General features: G+C 37.6%; 2 protein-coding genes across 8 annotated transcripts; both read right to left on the minus strand.

Moving 5' to 3' along the window:
- Positions 1-2,680: 2,680 nt before the first annotated feature.
- Positions 2,681-11,781, minus strand: LOC124306487 (TAR DNA-binding protein 43-like). 3 transcript variants are annotated; one of them, XM_046767269.1, is made up of 6 exons: positions 11,614-11,781; positions 11,306-11,553; positions 10,852-11,021; positions 8,668-8,808; positions 5,762-6,804; positions 4,558-4,700 (listed from the first exon to the last, which is right to left on the minus strand). In XM_046767269.1, exons 2-6 carry the CDS (start codon positions 11,541-11,543, stop codon positions 4,691-4,693), a joined length of 1,602 nt encoding a protein of 533 aa, XP_046623225.1. In that variant the 5' UTR covers positions 11,544-11,553; positions 11,614-11,781; the 3' UTR covers positions 4,558-4,690. The 3 variants fall into 3 exon arrangements, with proteins under 3 accessions (XP_046623226.1, XP_046623225.1, XP_046623227.1); XM_046767271.1 differs by lacking the exons at positions 11,306-11,553; positions 11,614-11,781 and adding an exon at positions 10,044-10,280 and having other exon boundaries at positions 10,852-10,987; XM_046767270.1 differs by lacking the exon at positions 5,762-6,804 and having other exon boundaries at positions 2,681-4,700; positions 11,306-11,766.
- A 587-nt stretch (positions 11,782-12,368) lies between these two features.
- Positions 12,369-18,331, minus strand: LOC124306235 (transforming growth factor-beta-induced protein ig-h3). Of its 5 annotated transcripts, none has more exons than XM_046766682.1 (13): positions 17,797-18,208; positions 16,212-16,310; positions 15,482-15,546; positions 15,264-15,409; positions 14,934-15,113; positions 14,549-14,852; positions 14,238-14,447; positions 14,017-14,154; positions 13,754-13,869; positions 13,450-13,640; positions 13,180-13,360; positions 12,899-13,021; positions 12,369-12,795 (listed from the first exon to the last, which is right to left on the minus strand). In XM_046766682.1, the coding sequence occupies exons 1-13, from the start codon at positions 17,886-17,888 to the stop codon at positions 12,583-12,585; spliced, it is 2,058 nt and encodes a 685-aa protein (XP_046622638.1). In that variant the 5' UTR covers positions 17,889-18,208; the 3' UTR covers positions 12,369-12,582. The 5 variants fall into 5 exon arrangements, with proteins under 5 accessions (XP_046622638.1, XP_046622637.1, XP_046622641.1 ...); XM_046766681.1 differs by having other exon boundaries at positions 13,754-13,872; positions 17,797-18,206; XM_046766685.1 differs by lacking the exon at positions 17,797-18,208 and adding an exon at positions 16,612-16,770 and having other exon boundaries at positions 13,754-13,872.
- Positions 18,332-18,637: the final 306 nt, after the last annotated feature.

Genomic DNA, 18,637 nt, shown 5'->3' on the forward strand with positions numbered 1-18,637 from the left:
ACTCAGTTTTTCCCGAAGGTATCACTTATTTCAAGTTAATTTTGCGACCATTCATTACAAAAAATGTAAAATCTGTTTACTCTTGTATATCACAATAAATCGTTTTTTTTTTTTACTTTTAGAGAGCATTGACAATAATACGGAAGAATATAAAAATCTTACAAATCCGTATGATGCTGTTATAGTTCACAGTAATGTAGATGAAACTAAAACATAAGGGTTCATTTAATCTCAAATACAATATTTACTTTGTTTTTATTTTTTAAATCATATATAATCATGGGATAATAATTGTTTCCAATTACAATTGATGCAAATTTGATTAGAATAATGGTAAATTACTTGTGTTCTTGTTATCATTATTATATTATGTAGAACTATTTCAATTAATCTTTCTCTTCGTTTGTATACGCGTATATAGAGTGGTTCTCCCCGTAGAGTTTTTCAGATTAAATATATGTTGATACGCTTTGTAATTACACAAGTGATAAAATATACATAACAATTGTTTACACTGTTGGTCAACTTTGGCTACATATATTGTGTGTATCTACTTACGCGTTTATATGCATGAATTTCGTTTTAAATCGTCATATCTTATGTCAATATCGTCGCATCCTCCCTTGCGACAGACTCGAATTGATATTAAATAGTTACAGGTGTAACGTAAATGTCTGCTTTTTTTCACAGGGTGAATATTGAAATGCCATCCAGAAATGAATAACTATGTTACGATGATAGTCAAATGAGACTGTTACGAATATCTTTCTGCCAATTAGTATAACCATGGTTATACGTATCATTGATTTCTTTGTGTACTTGAACGAATAATTTAACCACACAATATTATACTTTCACCCAGACGTTGACTATACCAAATTTTACCACACCCCTGCACCTGTAACGAAACAATTATCATTTTATCATCAAACCCGTTTTTACGGCGTACACAAGTAAACCATTATCTATTATTATTATATTCACCAAATCGTACAAAACTTTACATAATATAGGCGCATAAATATTAATTATATTCTCTGATATAACCAGACAACCCACATTGAAATCATTGTTATAACAAATACACTCTTTGAGATTTAATAATCTTTTGCACCCAATTGTCATTTTTTCACCCTCACATAATAATATTTATATAGCACATTCTGTTACCCCGTCCGTCGCTACATACATTAGATATCATAACATAACATACGCTCATATTATAATTATAATTGAAACGACGTAGTTATTACGTTTTCCTCGTGAACAGCTTGAATAATATTAATAATGGTAAAAATATCAACCATAATCATGACTACGATAAATAAGCGCAACGAGGCACAAAGTACTAGTCATCGGGGTATGTCGTTTTATTACAAATGTGTATGCTTTGATTTAAAAACAAATCTAAATGGTGTCTTTAGCAGGAGTATACATCAAGCAATTCAACACTAAATAAGATTTGTATAGAATAATTAGTAAAATTTGAATTTCTGAAGCATTCAAATTGGCAATATTGATCAATGGTATACCAGGTAAGGACACATGGCGATTGCAGCGTACCATCGAGTAACTTGGGGGATTACAATTTCGAAATTCTATTATCTTTGTGAGGAAATTCAGAGAAACTTACACATGCATTGTTTAAACTGCGTAACAGAAATAAAAAATCAACAATGGGATTCGAATTCATAATTAGAAATGTATAACGGTTGTTGGACAACAATAGACCGTCTCTTTAATGTTCAATGAAGAACTGCACACTTTTTGGTTCATGTGCTCTTGGGTTTCCTTCGTACATGTGTATCTGATTCGAGTATAACGTAAATATACATCGTAGTACGAAGAGCAGGTGAGAGCTACGTATATCTGTGTCAATTGGACACGGCCATAGTTTTTCACTTTCATATAATTTATTACTTCTGTTCAGCCACGCACCCACCACGCTGCACACGTGTCGTTTAAATACACACAATATTTACATGACGCGCGATGGGTCATGCAAATATTCGCGATACATATCAACACATACATTGTTTACTTTATCATCTATCTAATATTGTGAGATAGCTTATTATACGTATATAATATATCTATGTGGTTTGTTAATTAGTAATTACTTCACAGCAGTTTAGTTATGTATATTACTAATGATCAATTTGCAGAAATCCAAACGTACAACACACTCGCCAGTTATACACGCGTATACATAGGTATGTACATACATATAGGTATACATACAATAATGCACTATTATTACTATTACTACACATACGGGTGCTGTAATAAAAACAAACTTCACACTATGTATTCTCAGCATTAAAATTTATAATTGTTATTTCCACACGTTTCTGCTTATAATCAAAAAGCACTTTGCTCAACAAATATTCAACACTCGAAGAATCAGATTCCTTTCTATACAGATGTATACATGTACAGGTAGGTATCTAAATACGAATATAATAGGGTTTATAAGAAAATAATCCGTACTATATATTTTTTTTTCCCCTTCAGCTACTCACGATGTATCGAAAATCTGAACAATTTCTCGTCAACAAATGATTTTGTTCGGTTTTTATAGAAAGTGTAGCGATGTTTAAAAAAATTTCCTTTACAGTAATGTGTATTATATATGGTATTAGATTGGGAAAAAAAACTACAACAACAAAGTTACAGTCAATTGAAATTTCGACTGCACCTTACAGTATGAAAAGTTTAATTGTACACTGTAAACAGCATAGTTGACAGGTAGAAGGTGGATCCTCAATTTTTTGTGTTTGCTTAAAACACCTTAGTATATAAATATGTGTACACACATCCAATATATGTATGAATCAGAGCAACCGTGTTTGTCATATATTAGAATTTTGTACCATATGCTAAGTGTTATGTAATAATATTTTCTTTGATATTATCCATAGCTTATCATTTTCTCAAAATCACACTCAACTGTATTTATTTTTTACGCATGATGTTTCTAAACATATGTATATACCAGAGTAGACTGATTTAGACCCAAATTAACCACATACATTACTATATTATACCTTGACATATAATATCCATGCGTCTAGTTACTGCAAATTCGAACTTGACATTTTTATCAATTATACTGTAGTAGAACTGCAGATTTATAATCTATATACATATGAAGGTACTTTAGTATGTTTAGCAAATACCAAGCAAACAAGTATATTTACGATGTATACACACACCTGCAGATACTAGAGATCAAGATTTAATAAAGTTCTCTGTTAGCGATTCTCGACGAAGTCAAAATTTTACAGATAATATAATATACATATAGATGATAGATGTTGTATTGTATGCACGTATGTATGTATATAATGTGTACGCATATCAGAGAAGCATACTATAATCTAAGCTATAACCATGGTCATGATCTATCGATAAATTCATTTTCAAATAGGTATAGATGCATATAGAACGCTACCTGACACACTCATTACATACCCTCGCCCCTATATATATACTAAAAGTGATTATACCCCCCTCGGCTGCTCCCTTACGCATCTAGATTGACAGCGTTGACCATAAAGTTACATCTGCACAACAGTGGTGATAGTGGTGGCATTAGGAAATCCAAGGGAGGTAGGTAGCCTACGATCGAAACCGTCTTTGCCCTCTCTCTATAGCAAGGCGGGTTGCTAATTTGAAAAAAAAGGTAGAAAAATAAAACAAAGATAATTTTACTCATACTTGAGAAATGTATTTGACTTTTGATCCCGTTGCCCCGGATGGTTTTGCCAAGCCCCTTGCGAGGCGTTTGGATTATTTGGCCCAGGACCACCGCCTCCCGCTCCAGGATTTCCAGCATTACCATCGCCCCCTCCTCCCCCGCCACCCCCTGCTCCCCCAGCCCCGCCTCCCCCACCACCCCCCTGATTCATCCAGCTGAGAAAACCCGAGTTACCGGTATTACCAAGGGCATTATTCCCCGACGGCGCCTGACCCGGAGGTCCTGGTTGGTTAGAATATCCCTGATCGTTTCCCTGATTTTGAAGGTTTCCAATCAATCCCCACGATGCCTGATTCAGGGCAGCAGCAACGAGGGCTGGATTCATTGGAAGGGCGGAGAGGTTCAGACTACCCATTGCCAGGGGATTGGACATACCTCCGCCGCCACCTCCACCCCCGCCGTTGTTCTGACCAGTTATACCAAGTGCCTGGAGATTCGGCATATCAAGATTCCCGCGACTACCTGGATTGCTCCAACCGTTCGGCCCCATGTTGTTACCCGAATGACCCATATATCTGTTGCCCTGATAGTTTCCCTGCATGTTGCCATCGATAGGACCAGTCTGCATACCACCACTACCTCCTCCTACCCCCCCTCCTCCTCCGCCGCCGCCGCCACCGCCACCACCACTGCCTCCTCCTCTGCCACGCATGTTGGAGTTCATTTGATTATTAAAATTTCTATTATTGCTCTCCGATTTTGGTGCAGCGTTTGATACGTGGACCGAAACGCCCTTAATGATATGATCCTCGCCACAAAGAGATTGAGCAACCTCTGGATCAAGGAACGTGACAAAAGAAAAGGCGCGGAAAGGTTTTGGTATGAAAACGTCGGTCACTTCCCCAAATTTGGAGAAATATTCTCGCAGGTCGTCGGCAGTCAGGTCCTCTGTACACCGTCCCACGAATACCTTGCAGGGTACTTGTTGGATCATTCCCTCCTACACACAAACACACAATCAGTCGTACGTACGTACATGTATACAATATATTTATTTAAATCTATTTATGATGTAAGGTGATCAAACATCTCTCTTGCAAAAATGAAACAGCGCACTTGAAGTCGTTCTCAGTATAACCGGATTAGATTCTGATTATAATCTTATTTTTTGGACGCTCGTAATATAAATATGCATACGAGTACAGCTAAAGGAATAATTGTAGCATTTGAATCAAGTTATGAAATCGTTTATCAATGAAATGTGTTCATTAAATAATGAACTGTGTCCCTAAGCTAAGGACATTTAGTCTATGTTTTAAGCATTAATCAGTACATACAAAGTACGAAAATTAAGTATTTCAAGAGTGGATGGGTAATCGCGGGTTTACATTCCATAAACTAATTGAATACATAATTGAATTTATCAGTATAAAGTAGAATGAACGATAACTGTCAGCATCGAAAAGCGAGAGAGAGAGAGAGAGAGAGAAATATAGAGATAGTGAGAACAATTTACGGGGAGTTGGTGCACAGAATATGCACTTTTCTATAACATATCTATAATTCATACAATTTTACTAGTAACACACATGTGTATATTTTATTCAATCCACGCAGATACGATTTTATCATCCTTTGTTTGAGAGTGTATTGCAGAACAGACGATTTATCTAACTAACTAGTTCAACTCCTCGCATCATTACATTCGTAACGGAAAGAGGTATTCAATGGAAAAAAAAGTAATTGGAAAATGCTGCATTTCTATACACTTGGCACTTTGTTAAAGAGGAAATATTGTGTATATGTCTATATCAGCTATAACTATACGTAAATCTACCGAATACACCTGTACAGTACTAGGGTCAGTATGTAGTCACCGTATGTATATATACGCGTGTGTGTATATATATATATGTATGTCTTACAACATACAGAAAGTGATGACACAGTGAACGTTGCTAATCCACTCTGTGGTACTTGGATATATCTGTGTCACGAAAATCTCTGGCTGGACGATGCTTGTAGTATCGGTCATAGTAATTCTCTTTAATAATGTTGTACCTTCCTTCGAATCTGTTACTGCCATCTGAAATTGATCTGTACCGACTAGATGAATTGTTTCTCTCATCTGACGTAGATGTGTGCCTTGAACGCGCCACCTGCCCGTGATGATACTGATGGTAATGACGGTGTTGTCGTGGATAGTGGTGTCCTCTTGCATCTACCGTAGGAGATGAGGAGGATGAAGATGTTGCCGCCGTTGTAGAGTACCTGACATCTACATTTGAATCATTGCTGTTGTTGTATCTTGCCGTCTCGCTTGAAGGGTATAAGTATGACGTAGAGGAGAAAGTTGAGGGTCTCTCATAAACGAACGAATGATTATTACTATTACTGTTATTATTGTGATACTTTCCCCGATCGATATAATCGTTTGTTGCAATGCCAGATGAATAAACCTCAGAATATCTCGGATAATCTGGACCTGACTGATGGTACGAATGTTGCATATGGTGTAAATGAGACGCCGATGATGGATTGTGAGTATTTCCTGTCGCTCTTGACTCGTAACTTGAACCGTCGTAACTTTGCGGAGGTGCTTGCTGTTGGGGCGTCCCTGTATTCGCTGTAGCAGTCATTGTCATCCCTGCTGATCCGTAAGACGAATACGACTTATCATAGAAACCTTCGTAATTTCCATAACCGTCGTAACTCGTCTCTGTTTCGTAGTGCTTATCGTATTTTTCTTCATCACATGGATAATTCGGTGGGTATGAGGGGTATTGTGTGGGACGATAGTCATATGCTGTATCGCATCTGACGTTTGTGCAGGGAGGTACAGGTGTGGGTAGGGGTAGAGACATAGGCAAATGGGTTGGTAGATTCGGGGGTCCGTTGCCCTGTCCAGCTCCGCTTAGTCCTGTTGGATGGTTGTTCCTTGTTGTCATCGAGATAGTTCCCGTCACCGTCGATGCTGCAGAGTACGTCTTGGCATTAGACATGCGGCGATTCGTTGGTGTGTGGACCGGTATCGGACGATAGTACTCAGCGGGGTAGTTATTGCTCATATCATACTGACGCGCCATCATAATACCGTCAATATTCTGTAACCAGACACACCACCGCTCGACAATGTCTTCAACTGTTCTCATCGGGTAACTGCAGTCTGTGTGCGACGTTACAGTCATGCGACTATCGATAATACATTTCAACAACTGCAGATGTAATTCAGTGTCCACACATATGTTTATATTTCTATGCATGAAAGTATCGCACACTTCTGTATTTGCAGAGTGATGGGGTATTTCGTTTGGAATCAATGCGAAAAAAAATCGGCTATTTTTCAATGAGATTTTAACATTTGCAGAGAACTTGGAGGTTCAATCAATGATCAATGAACTGTACAGAGTCAACTCGGAACTCAGTTATAGAAACAAATCTGGAAGTTTGAATTATATATTCCAAAATGAATAAAACGTGAGTTGCCGCAATACTGAATACTCAATTCCCATACCAGTTAAAACTATATATAGGTGATTTTGCTGAAATACTACATATGCATAAATATATAAAGATATGTATTCATACAAGAACTGCTCTATCTTTCATAATAGGTATTAAGAAATAATTTACGAAGAAAAAGACCAACGTAGATAGCAAATCTGTATCGAACCATGAGGAAATAATAATTTCAAACTGTTGTTATGAGTTATGCCATGCTGATGTTTCTCACGCAAGTAATTGGCACTTATTGAGAATTTAGATCAGTGAGGATATAATTCGTAAGCGCGACGTAAGTTGCTCAAAATGAATAACAGACATCGCGAGCATATTAAACATTCATATTTGCACACACATACTGAGTCATACTTCAAACACATATTACATGTAATGTAACATTATTTCAAATAGCATATAATAGTAATGTCGTCTTATACAGCACGCACTGGTATACATAAATGTACTGTTATGATATATACTAAATATATATTGACACCCTCTGCTGGATCTACTACTACCACCGTTCTCCATCATACAAATACTAAAGATTCTTTTTCACTCAGTTACTTTTAGTCATTAGACAATTTCAACAATAAAATCTGGAGAAACAAGAAAATTGCCCATTGTCAGATTCAAACCATCCTTATATACTTGCATATATCCAATAATTTAGACACTCACAATTCACTATTACACACGTATCCATATAATACATTCACTGTTGTGTAAGGAGAAGAGGACACCAGAAGTGACTATAAAATTTCTTTTACAACAGTAGTTAATAATGTTATTTGTGCTAATAATTCATCGTTGCCCTCACTGCAGTCCTTTATCGTCATTATTAGCCACATTTCACATACTTGACCATTGTTTACAAAACTGCTATACCAAATAACGCTTATACTCACAACGAAAGCGCAAATTGTTACTTGAAATAAAGGGAGTATTTAGGGTGGTCTCTCATACCTCTGCCTCTTCCAAATCCCCGAACAAGAATAATTCTATGATGTAAATAATAATTCATAATTCGATGCTAGTTTGCTTAATCACCCACGTTAGAAAACAATATTTTGCACTCAATATCAAGTCTTAGATATCACTTCACTGATCACTTTGCGTGTTACTTACATCCTAGTATAAGATTAACTCTCACACCGTCACGCTTACTCCCACTACACGCAAAACCAGCCACTCACGCAACTATCAAACTGTACAAAAGACTCTTGAGTATTCAATCGAAAATCGAACGTTATTCATACTTTGACAATGATTACTACAAAAACACAATATTCCCCATTCACATTTGCCATTTCTGCAGAAAGTACAATAATGAATTGGGTTCTTTACGCACATCACATTCTTTGAAAATGTAAAATGTAAACATCTAATGATTTATCTATTCCTGTCCACATCATATACCTATCAATTCAATCACACTTGACTGCATGTGTAGTAAAAGTTCTTACCTTGCTGTTTGGGACTTTAACGTCACACCACCTTCCATCAATCATGTGCCGCTGAGCGAGACACCGTAGCTGTGACTCATAACTTCCGAATCTGATGAATCCAAAGCCTTTACTTTGGCCGGATTTCGCGTCCTTCTTCACCTGTTGAGGAAAATATTCAAAGAAGAAAATCAGATATTAAACGTTACAAAGAGATCGTAATGAATAATCAGAATTATACATGATAATAAATTAGGGTGTTTATGTAAGTAGGCCAACAAATTATTACAGTGGCAGGGGTGTTACAGGCACAACCAACACATATTACACGCGTTCTGTGTTAATTACATATACGAATGTATACATAATATCTAAGTCCACATACACTACCATCGGAATTTAATTTGAAATACTAAATGAATTTCAGCAACGCTCTAAAATCATATTGAAAGTGAAATAGGTTTGCATTCGTGACAAAACAGTTTTAATGATCGCTGACATCGATGTACAGGGATGAATGTGTTGAAGAGTTTTGAGGCAACAATGACATTGATATCAATAAGGACATCTGTAGTATGTAGACCACAGGGTGTTTATGGTCTACACTGACGGTAGAAATCATGGTAATAGGATAGTTGCAGCATAGTTGAAATTATTCAAGTGTTTCACACCATAATTATGTCACAGACAACATTGGTGTCAGGATCTTTGGTAGATATTTAAAAGTCAAAAGTTTAGGATATCTTTGTCATATATTAAGGCGGTTGAGAATCAATAGGCACTCTGAAATGGTAATAGAATTTTGCCCGGAGTACAAAAGTGTTGCACCTTCTCTCCTCACAGCAACAGCATCCATCATTTTCCCCTGGTTCACAGCCATACAAATGAAATATTGTGGCTATATTCCCATTTATTTATTCGACGTTTCTTTGAACAGTGTAAAATTCTCTTTTCCACCAACAATCCAACATCCCCAGCATCCTCTCTACCTCTCACTCTCAATCTTTCGCTTATTACCCAGCCCCACCCTCTTTCTCTCTCGCTCTCTCTCTCTTTCGCTCTATTTCCACTTAATTTTCTCGACTATCCATCTTCACATCCTTGGTTCATGTAGCTGCTCTGTAGTAGATTAAATTCTTGGCTGAGCAAATATCCAATTGGGCATTTTGTTGTACACAACTTGGCTAAGGTAAATTTCCGTACTCATATGCGTATCCAGTGTCAGAGCAGGATCACAGATATATCATGGCACCCCCGCAGCAGACACTCGACAACCGACAAACACGCTGAATATACATTCAAAACATGATTCGTGTGCATTCTTGCATAGTCACCCCCGTCTTTCGCAACATGTTCGGAGCTCGGTTCTCTGTTATCACTGTTCTGTGTGTGTTTACCGGTTCTTTATCAGCTCTCGAGAAGGTAGCAGCGGGATACATTGTTGGACATCCTCTATAGTATCTTGGCTCTTTATCCAAACTCCATTTGTTTTCAAAGAATCCATCGAAGGTTGTCCCAGGCCAAGATGAACGGTTAAACCCGAGTTCCCATTTTTTCTCACCCCCTTCAGACTCTCGAGTTTAAATACGATTACGGTCAGTCGAAGGTTGCTTACCGTTCGAATAGACTAATATCTAAGGATGTGAAAATACATAGAACATTATGGCAGAGGCATACATAATACGGTAATTTGTAAATATTGTATGCGTTCAATGTTATACAACATATATACATATTCATGTAGCGCAAGGAAGCAAGTTCACATCTTCCGACAGTAGTGTATATTGGTACTCAAGGTAATCCGATATAATAACAATGATAATAATAATAACAACAACGGCGATGGGTGAGGATAAGAATAAAATTAGGAATAATGGTATCAATATAAACAATAACAGTGATGGTAATTATAGCATTATTAATTATGATGATACTGAAAGGGCTGGTTTAAAAACCATAAGTTTGATGCGTGCAATAATTTTAAGGTTTAAAAGATCATAGCAGAATGAATTGCGAGTCCCATGGCAATTTTTTCTCTGATTAATAAATGAAGCTGAATAATTATAGGAGCAAACAGAATCAACATGCAATTATTAGGGCATAAAGCGATGCACTATGGAAACTTGAAATAAAATCTATGTTACACTCTAACCTGACTATGGATAATTGGTAAAAAAGAAAAAGAGAATCATTGCTGCAACTTACTTGAGCCATCAGGACCTCGCCAAACGTCTCAAAGTATTCACGCAAGTTTTGTTCAGTCGTTTTCCATGGAAGACCAAGAACAATTAGATCGGTGCAACGTAATTTTGTTTCCATTCGTTTCGTCTTTGCCGTTGAATTCTCTAAATTGTCGTCAGACTTGCGTTTGTTTTCTGCAAATCAATATCCGACTTACAATCGTACAGTGAAAATATTTTCCTCCGTCTAACTCTACCTACGTGTACAATTAAAAGGCAACCATTCAATTTCTGGAAAAATGCATGGCAGAAGTATAGCTGCGATAGACTGTCTTTTCAGAACAAATTAAAACGTGGGTATGCCTCGATAATCAAAACTTACATACTAGGCTAGGGGTGATATGACCGGGAAGAGGGGGAGTGAGGGGTGGTGGTGGTGGTGGTGGTGGTGGAAGCGTAATTAGAAAGGGAATACGTACCTTTTGGAAAAACGCAAAAATAGACTGCTTTTCCCCATCCATTTTCGGGGGGGTGTAAGCGACCTTCGACAAGCCTGACGCCTCGCATAGCCCGAGATTCGGGGTTGCGATACTTGAGGCCGCAAGTCCCGGGAAACTGAGCGGACAAGGTAGTCAGAAGCAACGTACTGTCGTCCTCCGTAGGCAATTCTATCGGCTCCTCACCCTCGTCCTCGGCTACTTGTATGTACGACGACATTTTCACAAATCTACAACCGGATTTTTTAACTCACAAGAAAAAGTAGCACAACAAACATACACACACACACCCCAAGCAACACTATTTCTCGATTCTCATCCTTCTCGTACTCTTCTTCGGTGCTGCTTGTGTAGACTGTGTAGAGTTCAGTCGATACCGGAAGTGGCCATTTTGTCCGTTGTCGTGTCGGGTTTCTTTCTGGGCGCTCTTGGCGCCCTCATCTGGCGCCTCATGAAATGCAAAGAGCATAGAGGTAAGAATCTTTGTGTGTACAGAAAGCAGTGTTACCAATCGCACGGTCAGGGCCGTATTTGTACAGTAATTTCGCCTATACGGACGTATGGTCCAGTTGCTCGATATGTCCTCAAATTTCAAAGTACGGTCCACTTTCACCTTCAGTACGATCTGTTGCCACCAGAGGGTTTGCAACGCTGACAGAAAGTGTAACGGACGAGCTGAAAGAAGTATATGTATCGTATGTTGGTTATAATCTGTCTCTCTCGCTCTACACCTGAGTGAGAGAGACAGAGTAACCCTAACATCTCTCTCTCTCTCTCTCTCTCTCTCACCTCTCTCATCACTTCGGCTGCATTTTTCGCGAGGTCGATGGGAGGAGGGGAGGGTAGCTTCCTCCATACATGTATAACCCATGCCACTGAAACATAATATCAAGACCAATTGCCTGACTACAGGCGGGTAGATCACTAAGAGTATCTTCAGTTGCCTATCTGCGGGCGAGATCATTAAATGTCTTATGGTGCGCAAACTCGAAATGACAAGTTCTGTGACAGATTCGACTGAGCGCGAAATTTTCAAATTCAAATGTTTAAATATGAAAATAGCATTGTTATGTTGGTACAATATTTGCGTGCAACGCGTGCAACTTTCACATTGCATCACTATTAGATACAGATAGATGTTTTTTTTTCAATACAAAGATGAAAGGAGAAAGTTAGTAACTATTCTAAATTATTCTTATTTTTTTGTTGCATAATTCATGCCCTTACATAGATAATATTTCTTGTAAAAATATAGGTTTTCATTGTTGTTCGTTAGTTATAATATCACGACCACGTAGAGTATCGGAACGCGAGGATAATAGTCGTGTCCTATCCGCGCGTCGTGATCCACGATTTCTTCGCAAGTATCGGCGAGAGTGCGGACTATTTTCGGGTAGCAGGACCTTGTTTATCTCGTGTGCAACTCCGTTTCGACTCAATATATCGCACCTAATAATTCTGGCGTCATTAACCTGGAATTAAATTAACTTTAGTTTACGGAATCTTGAAAATATATAGATAATTAACCCGTTTTGTAATATGACCGATGAATTTTGAATAATAGTCGCAGCTAACCATTATTGTGTCGTTTTTTTTTACTATGTCAACTGTGCTCTGCTCTGTCTTAACGGCATACCGAAGATCTCGTTGGAATCCTCCCGAAACCATCATATTATTCACAACGTGATTCTTTAAAGTCTGAAAATAAAAAATATTTATACGAATAAAATGTAGGCAGAATTATTTACATCGAGTTTCATGAAAAAAAGCGTAATGCGTTTACGATTACTACAACACCCCAACAGGTATACACATATTACTTGTATGCATTAATTGTCAGCGTGTGAAATTTTCACCTTAGTTAAATATGTGGAATCGTTCATCAATCGGTCCAGCTTGGCCTGATCCAACTGTTCGAATGCTCTGTCTGACGGCACAAAGTAAGTGTAGGCTACGGTGGACTCCGACGGCCGTATGAATTCCTGAAACTCTGCTGGCTGAATTTCTAGAAGTTTGTCCATTGCTTGTAGCCAAATACTGAAATATTATTAGAATCATATAGGTATAATTTTTGGAGAAGTCATACGCAGAGAAATAAATGTGCTCTTTTTTAATAAGTTGACTACCTGAAATTTCCATTTGTTTTTAACACATCGTCCAGTGAATTGTTATTGGTTCGAAGAACTTTATTAATCACGTGCAAAACTCCATTGCTCCCCTGTTTGTCTGCCTTTTCTATCACTGCATCCTCGATACCCACGCTACCGCGATAAACTTGAAAACGCAGTGGTGTCTTTTCATCAAGACTCATCACCACCTTTAAATATTTTTAAAACAAAATATCTCAAAGCAGTAGCTCTAGCAATAACAAGGATGATCAGTGCAAACAAACAATGCGAGTGTGTATATATAATGCAGCTGTAGTCTCACCTGATTATCGTAAATAGAATCTGTGGTATGTTTGCCAAAAACAGCATGATTGAGAACAAATTCCTTCGCCTTTTCGCGATCTGTTCCCATGTGCTTCAATTCTGCGTCAGGTATCGCTGCTGAAAAATAGTTTCAGGATGATTTCAGATGGTACGCATAAATGTAAGGTGTAAAATAATGTAGAAGAAAAAAAAATTTATAACGTATAAATTAAACATTTATTTAAAGGCAGTGTAAAAGAAAATCAAATCACGTATACGTACAATAAATCGCCGCTTCAGAGGGTGCCAACAGAGTGTAAGAGTCAAAATTTTCGAAAGCGTCCTCTAATCCAGCATTTTTTACCACTTGCATAAAAGTACCGAGCTTTTCGTCTTTGGCTAACTCTGTGACAGTTTTGGCTGAAGGTAAGCGAAAAACCGCGAGTGGGTAAATCAATCTTACATGAATACATGAATCCTAATTACAATAGCACTTGACTCACCTCTGTCGGGCAAAAGTACGTCGTCGATGAGGTAAACAAGTCCATCCAGACCATGCAAAAAGTCCTGCCTCAACCTTTGGCCTTCAAGCGATCGCCCACGCGAAGTACAATCCAAAGTAAGTCTCTGTGGGCCAAGGGTTTTGGCATGATGTTCCGAAATAACTCCAGAGAGGCAAACAACGTGGGATATTACATGATTGGCAAGAAAAGCTGAATCAGCAAGGAAACAATCCAAAAATGTTAATAAAGTAGCAATAACAAGAAGCGTGTATGTCGTGTATATCAATCAAGTATGGTATACCAATTTATACCTTCCAAAGTATCCTTGTCCTCAAGAATCTTTCTCCAGCGACTCCATGGTATTTTTTGAAACGCTTCATCACTTGGCGCAAAGAACGTATGGGGCACATCACTGTTTTTAATACGTTCGACGATGGAGTTGGTATTATTCAGAGCCTTGGCAAGTACATTGAATCTTCCATCAGCAATAATCGCCTCGACAATGCCCATATTTTTGTATCGATCTGGTATAAGAACACCGTCGATGATATGAACAACTCCATTCGTAGCTTGCTGATTTTTTCGCATAATTAACTCGCAGTTCACAGTCTCCATCTGAAGAAATGATCTCATACCTATACGTGCACATACAGATTAACATAAAACGTATTACATTAAGGTCTCCTATGATCTTACGCCGTTTGAATATTTGTTGATGCGTATTTTGTGCCTGGATAATTTCGAGTCGATTAATTTATCAGCTCCCCACTGATCAGACAAAAGTTTTCTATCGACAAAGTGGTGCATTGCCAGTTTTCTGTATTTTTCTGACGTGATTTTCTCCGGTTTGATGGCTCCGTATGTTTTAACATAAGCCTAGAAAGTGTCGAAGTTGTACTGTCTACTGTATAACATAATTGTCGTTATGTTCGCAAATCTTACTTATGAGATATAGAGGGACCTAAGATGATGCGATTACAGTTTAGTATGACTATGATAGTAGTAATGAGTTTCAAAATATCGTACGTCGAAAGCTTCATCACTAGGAGCAAATAGCGTCACCGTTAGTCCTTGTGTAAGTTCCGTAGCCACTCCGGTTTTTTCTAAAAAATCCGCAAACTTTCCAGCACCAGCATTTCTCGCTGTTTCCACGACATCCGTCAATGGCGATACTGAAAACATATTCGTGTACGAGATGTGATTCTTCATGTGTCAGATGAAGATATTTCACCGAATTTCTTTACCTCCTGTACATCCCAATTGGCCTGGCACCATCTCATATCCCTCACAACACTCGTACTTGATAATCCTGGGAAGAAAATAATAACAAGAGGTCGATAAGATTCCAGGCCAATTTTTTATAATTTTATGCAAAAGTGTCTGTGTTGGCAGTTTACAAGAAAACTATACGGTCCTGCATTATTGGATGACTTCTCTTTAAAATAATGAAATGGACTGCACTGTGGTTTTCAAATATGAGAATTTCAAAATCTGATGTTATTTATTAAAATAAGATTTGTTCCATACTCTTTATTTCTTCTTCTCTAATTCACGAAAAACAAATGTAGTAGTTTTATAAAAATCTAGAATGACATAACGGGAGTTCTCTATAGGTGTAAGTATAATAAATAATGTCTTTATCCAAAATAAATCTTTTTAAGAAATGTAATATTTAATATTACAACTACTTATGAGTGTTGCAAAATTGCGATATACTAGACCACTTCCTCAATGTGACGCATCAAAACTCAAACACTTTTCCATATGTATAATCTACGCGCAACGCGTTGACGTTTTTTCTCTGAGATTGATGATTCAGGACTGTTGTGGGCAAGCATAGCAAACGTGGGCGATGCATCGAATAATTTCTTGAATATTTTTAGTAATACTTTCGGCCTAGGCGACTTATTTCAATTATTAAGTGATTAATCATGTAGTCAAATACGCGAGTTACAGGTATAGCTGTATACTAACGTTTCATTGCCACAGATTGTTCTTGGTCGCCAATACTTGCACTCGGTATAATAGTTCCTATTGGTACCAGGAACTTGTTCCACGACGCAAACGTTCGGTCTGAAATTTTCAACATCTACAAGTTATTAATTTTCATCGGCATGTTAAGCTAGTTACTGTTTCATTAAATATGTAATAATATTAGCTAATACAGAACAAGCCAGGATCAAAAAAAAGAGCAATTACGGTAACATTTACCTAATAAATCCAAAGATACCTGTAAATGCCGGCTGATTTACGGTGCACAATATTTCAGTTTAATACAAATTGAAGAAAAGGTAGGATGAAAATTGGTTTTACTTGTAAATTAATACGGCTTTATCAGATTTTTGAAATTTTGCAATTGAATTTTCTTTCTCACCTGCCGTTTCAGAGAAGACAACTTGAGCCAAAATTTAAATTCTCAAAGGGTACATCGTAATTTTTGGGATAAGTGTGGACGAAAACACATAAACTGCTGAATGATGAATGTCGAAAATATTTCTAGCTATAATTCGAAAATTTAAACCAAAACAGAAAAAATCAAGGTAATCCAAGCCTTGCACGTATACAACAATTTGTTCGATATGTCGAAAGATTTTGACACCATTACGTAAATGATTCAGAACCATTATCTGTTCGCATTTGATGAACCGAGAGAACCTTATCTCAAGTATATTTTCTTCCGACTTGATCCCTGTCTGAAATCAGTACCATTATGTGTACGAAAAATGGGTCGCCACAACTCCGATGCTTGTATATTATTGCTGCAGCATACATACACGGATAGCTGGTGAAGGTTGAATCAATTTAGAAGAGTAAAATAATCAGAGCTAGTAAGGAATTATGCAAGGTATATGTTATATACGCTAGTGCATCTCAGTACGATTTCGTGAAAGAAGAAGCGAATTTGCGCTCTTAACATGGTTTTCACAGGCATTTTATCACCTCCAAATTGTGAAAAAAAATTGTCCGCACATTTGAGTTAGAATAAAATACACGGTCGCTGACGATTATGCGTATAAGTATGCGGCGTACACCAAGACGACCTGAAATCGGCAAATGACCCCTCGAGGCTTTCAGCGATAAATAATGTCACGATTACTGACAATCATGTATTCCATCACGCCATTGTTATAGCGGCTCTTGTCCTAGCAGCCCGCATTAGTTTTAGTAATGTATTAAATAATGAATAAATTTGAAACGTTCATTAGCCCGGCACCGAGTGACGTACATGGAACACGTCACGTCAATTATAAGTAAATGAAAATACAGAACGCAGGATGTTTGAGGAAACAAAATTATATTCTGGACTTATGCATTTGCATTTACAAGTAAGAAATAAATTCTGACAGAAAAAATAATGAAACTGCCAAGTGGGAGTTGAAGGAATTATTTGGGAACGCGTTAGTAATACAAGTTCGTATTTGTCGGTAAATGATCAGTACTTAAAAAGTTCTACGCATCATGTTCATGAATTATTTGTAAATTATATGCGAGGATATTATTAAATCGGCGAATGATTTAACAACAAAGCATTTGGCTTACAATTACAAATTGAACATACCCTTGTTCTTGAGCAGCTTTGATGTTCCACCAGGGTATACTGGGATTGGCAGAAACCACGCCAACCGTTAATAAAAATGTAATTACATTCATGTTAGGCCGATTATTCAAAAAATCTTGATCTTGAATGTTCGAAGATCAGTTTCAAATTATAATTGAAAGTGAATTGAAATTTCTACAACCTGCAATATTACATTGTTTGTAAAGTAAAAATTCTGAGACGCAATTTGCGATTTCGGTACATCCGTCCGATGTCCGTTACGATACTGAACACACATGTGACATATTTCTACCAAATACCGAATGCTGAGTAACGATTAAATATAGTGAGATCAGTCCGAGTGCCGAATATGCCGCGTCAAGTCATAATGAAAGATCCAGATAGTGACAACAAGAAATTAGTACAACTAAGACTATGCTTGTTGGGTCAGTGTGCCGCATTTTTATGACAAAAAAGTAACACCAGGTTATATTCAATTCTAGGAACAAATTTGTATCTAAAAGTATGCAAGTGGTCCAGTACTTGGGGAGAAGCATAGCCTCTTCCCCTTATTAATTTGCCGCAACGAGATCACCCACAAATTTAGTATATCAGAAAGACCATTCGGCAACTCGTCAACCGGCATCGTGAATTGTACGACCTCAATTCGCCTGCGGATAAGCAATACGCATGGCGCGTAAACAATGCGTACGTTATGCTGCAGGCGTAGAAATATAAATGGCGAAAAATTATGCCGGCGACGTGGAGCACGGAATTTTTTTTTTTACACTACATCAATTAGAACAAATAACCAGGTCACATGTAGGGTCTGTAATTATGTGCAATAAGCGGTTCGCGCAAG

Source organism: Neodiprion virginianus, chromosome 5 (assembly GCF_021901495.1).
Source record: "Neodiprion virginianus isolate iyNeoVirg1 chromosome 5, iyNeoVirg1.1, whole genome shotgun sequence".
Lineage (NCBI taxonomy): Eukaryota > Metazoa > Arthropoda > Insecta > Hymenoptera > Diprionidae > Neodiprion > Neodiprion virginianus.

Excerpts from the sequence above, each read along its gene's own strand:
- LOC124306487 (XM_046767269.1), bottom strand. The coding sequence starts at position 11,543 with ATGTCGTCGTACATACAAGTAGCCGAGGACGAGGGTGAGGAGCCGATA. Across the intron at positions 8,809-10,851 it reads GCGAGGTCCTGATGGCTCAA|GTGAAGAAGGACGCGAAATC; the intron begins GTAAGTTGCAGC and ends TTTCCTCAACAG. Across the intron at positions 6,805-8,667 it reads TTAAAGTCCCAAACAGCAAG|AATATTGACGGTATTATGAT; the intron begins GTAAGAACTTTT and ends GTCTGGTTACAG.
- LOC124306235 (XM_046766681.1), bottom strand. The coding sequence starts at position 17,888 with ATGAATGTAATTACATTTTTATTAACGGTTGGCGTGGTTTCTGCCAAT. Across the intron at positions 16,311-17,796 it reads AAAGCTGCTCAAGAACAAGG|ACCGAACGTTTGCGTCGTGG; the intron begins GTATGTTCAATT and ends TGAAAATTTCAG. Across the intron at positions 15,114-15,263 it reads CTAGTGATGAAGCTTTCGAC|GCTTATGTTAAAACATACGG; the intron begins GTACGATATTTT and ends GACACTTTCTAG.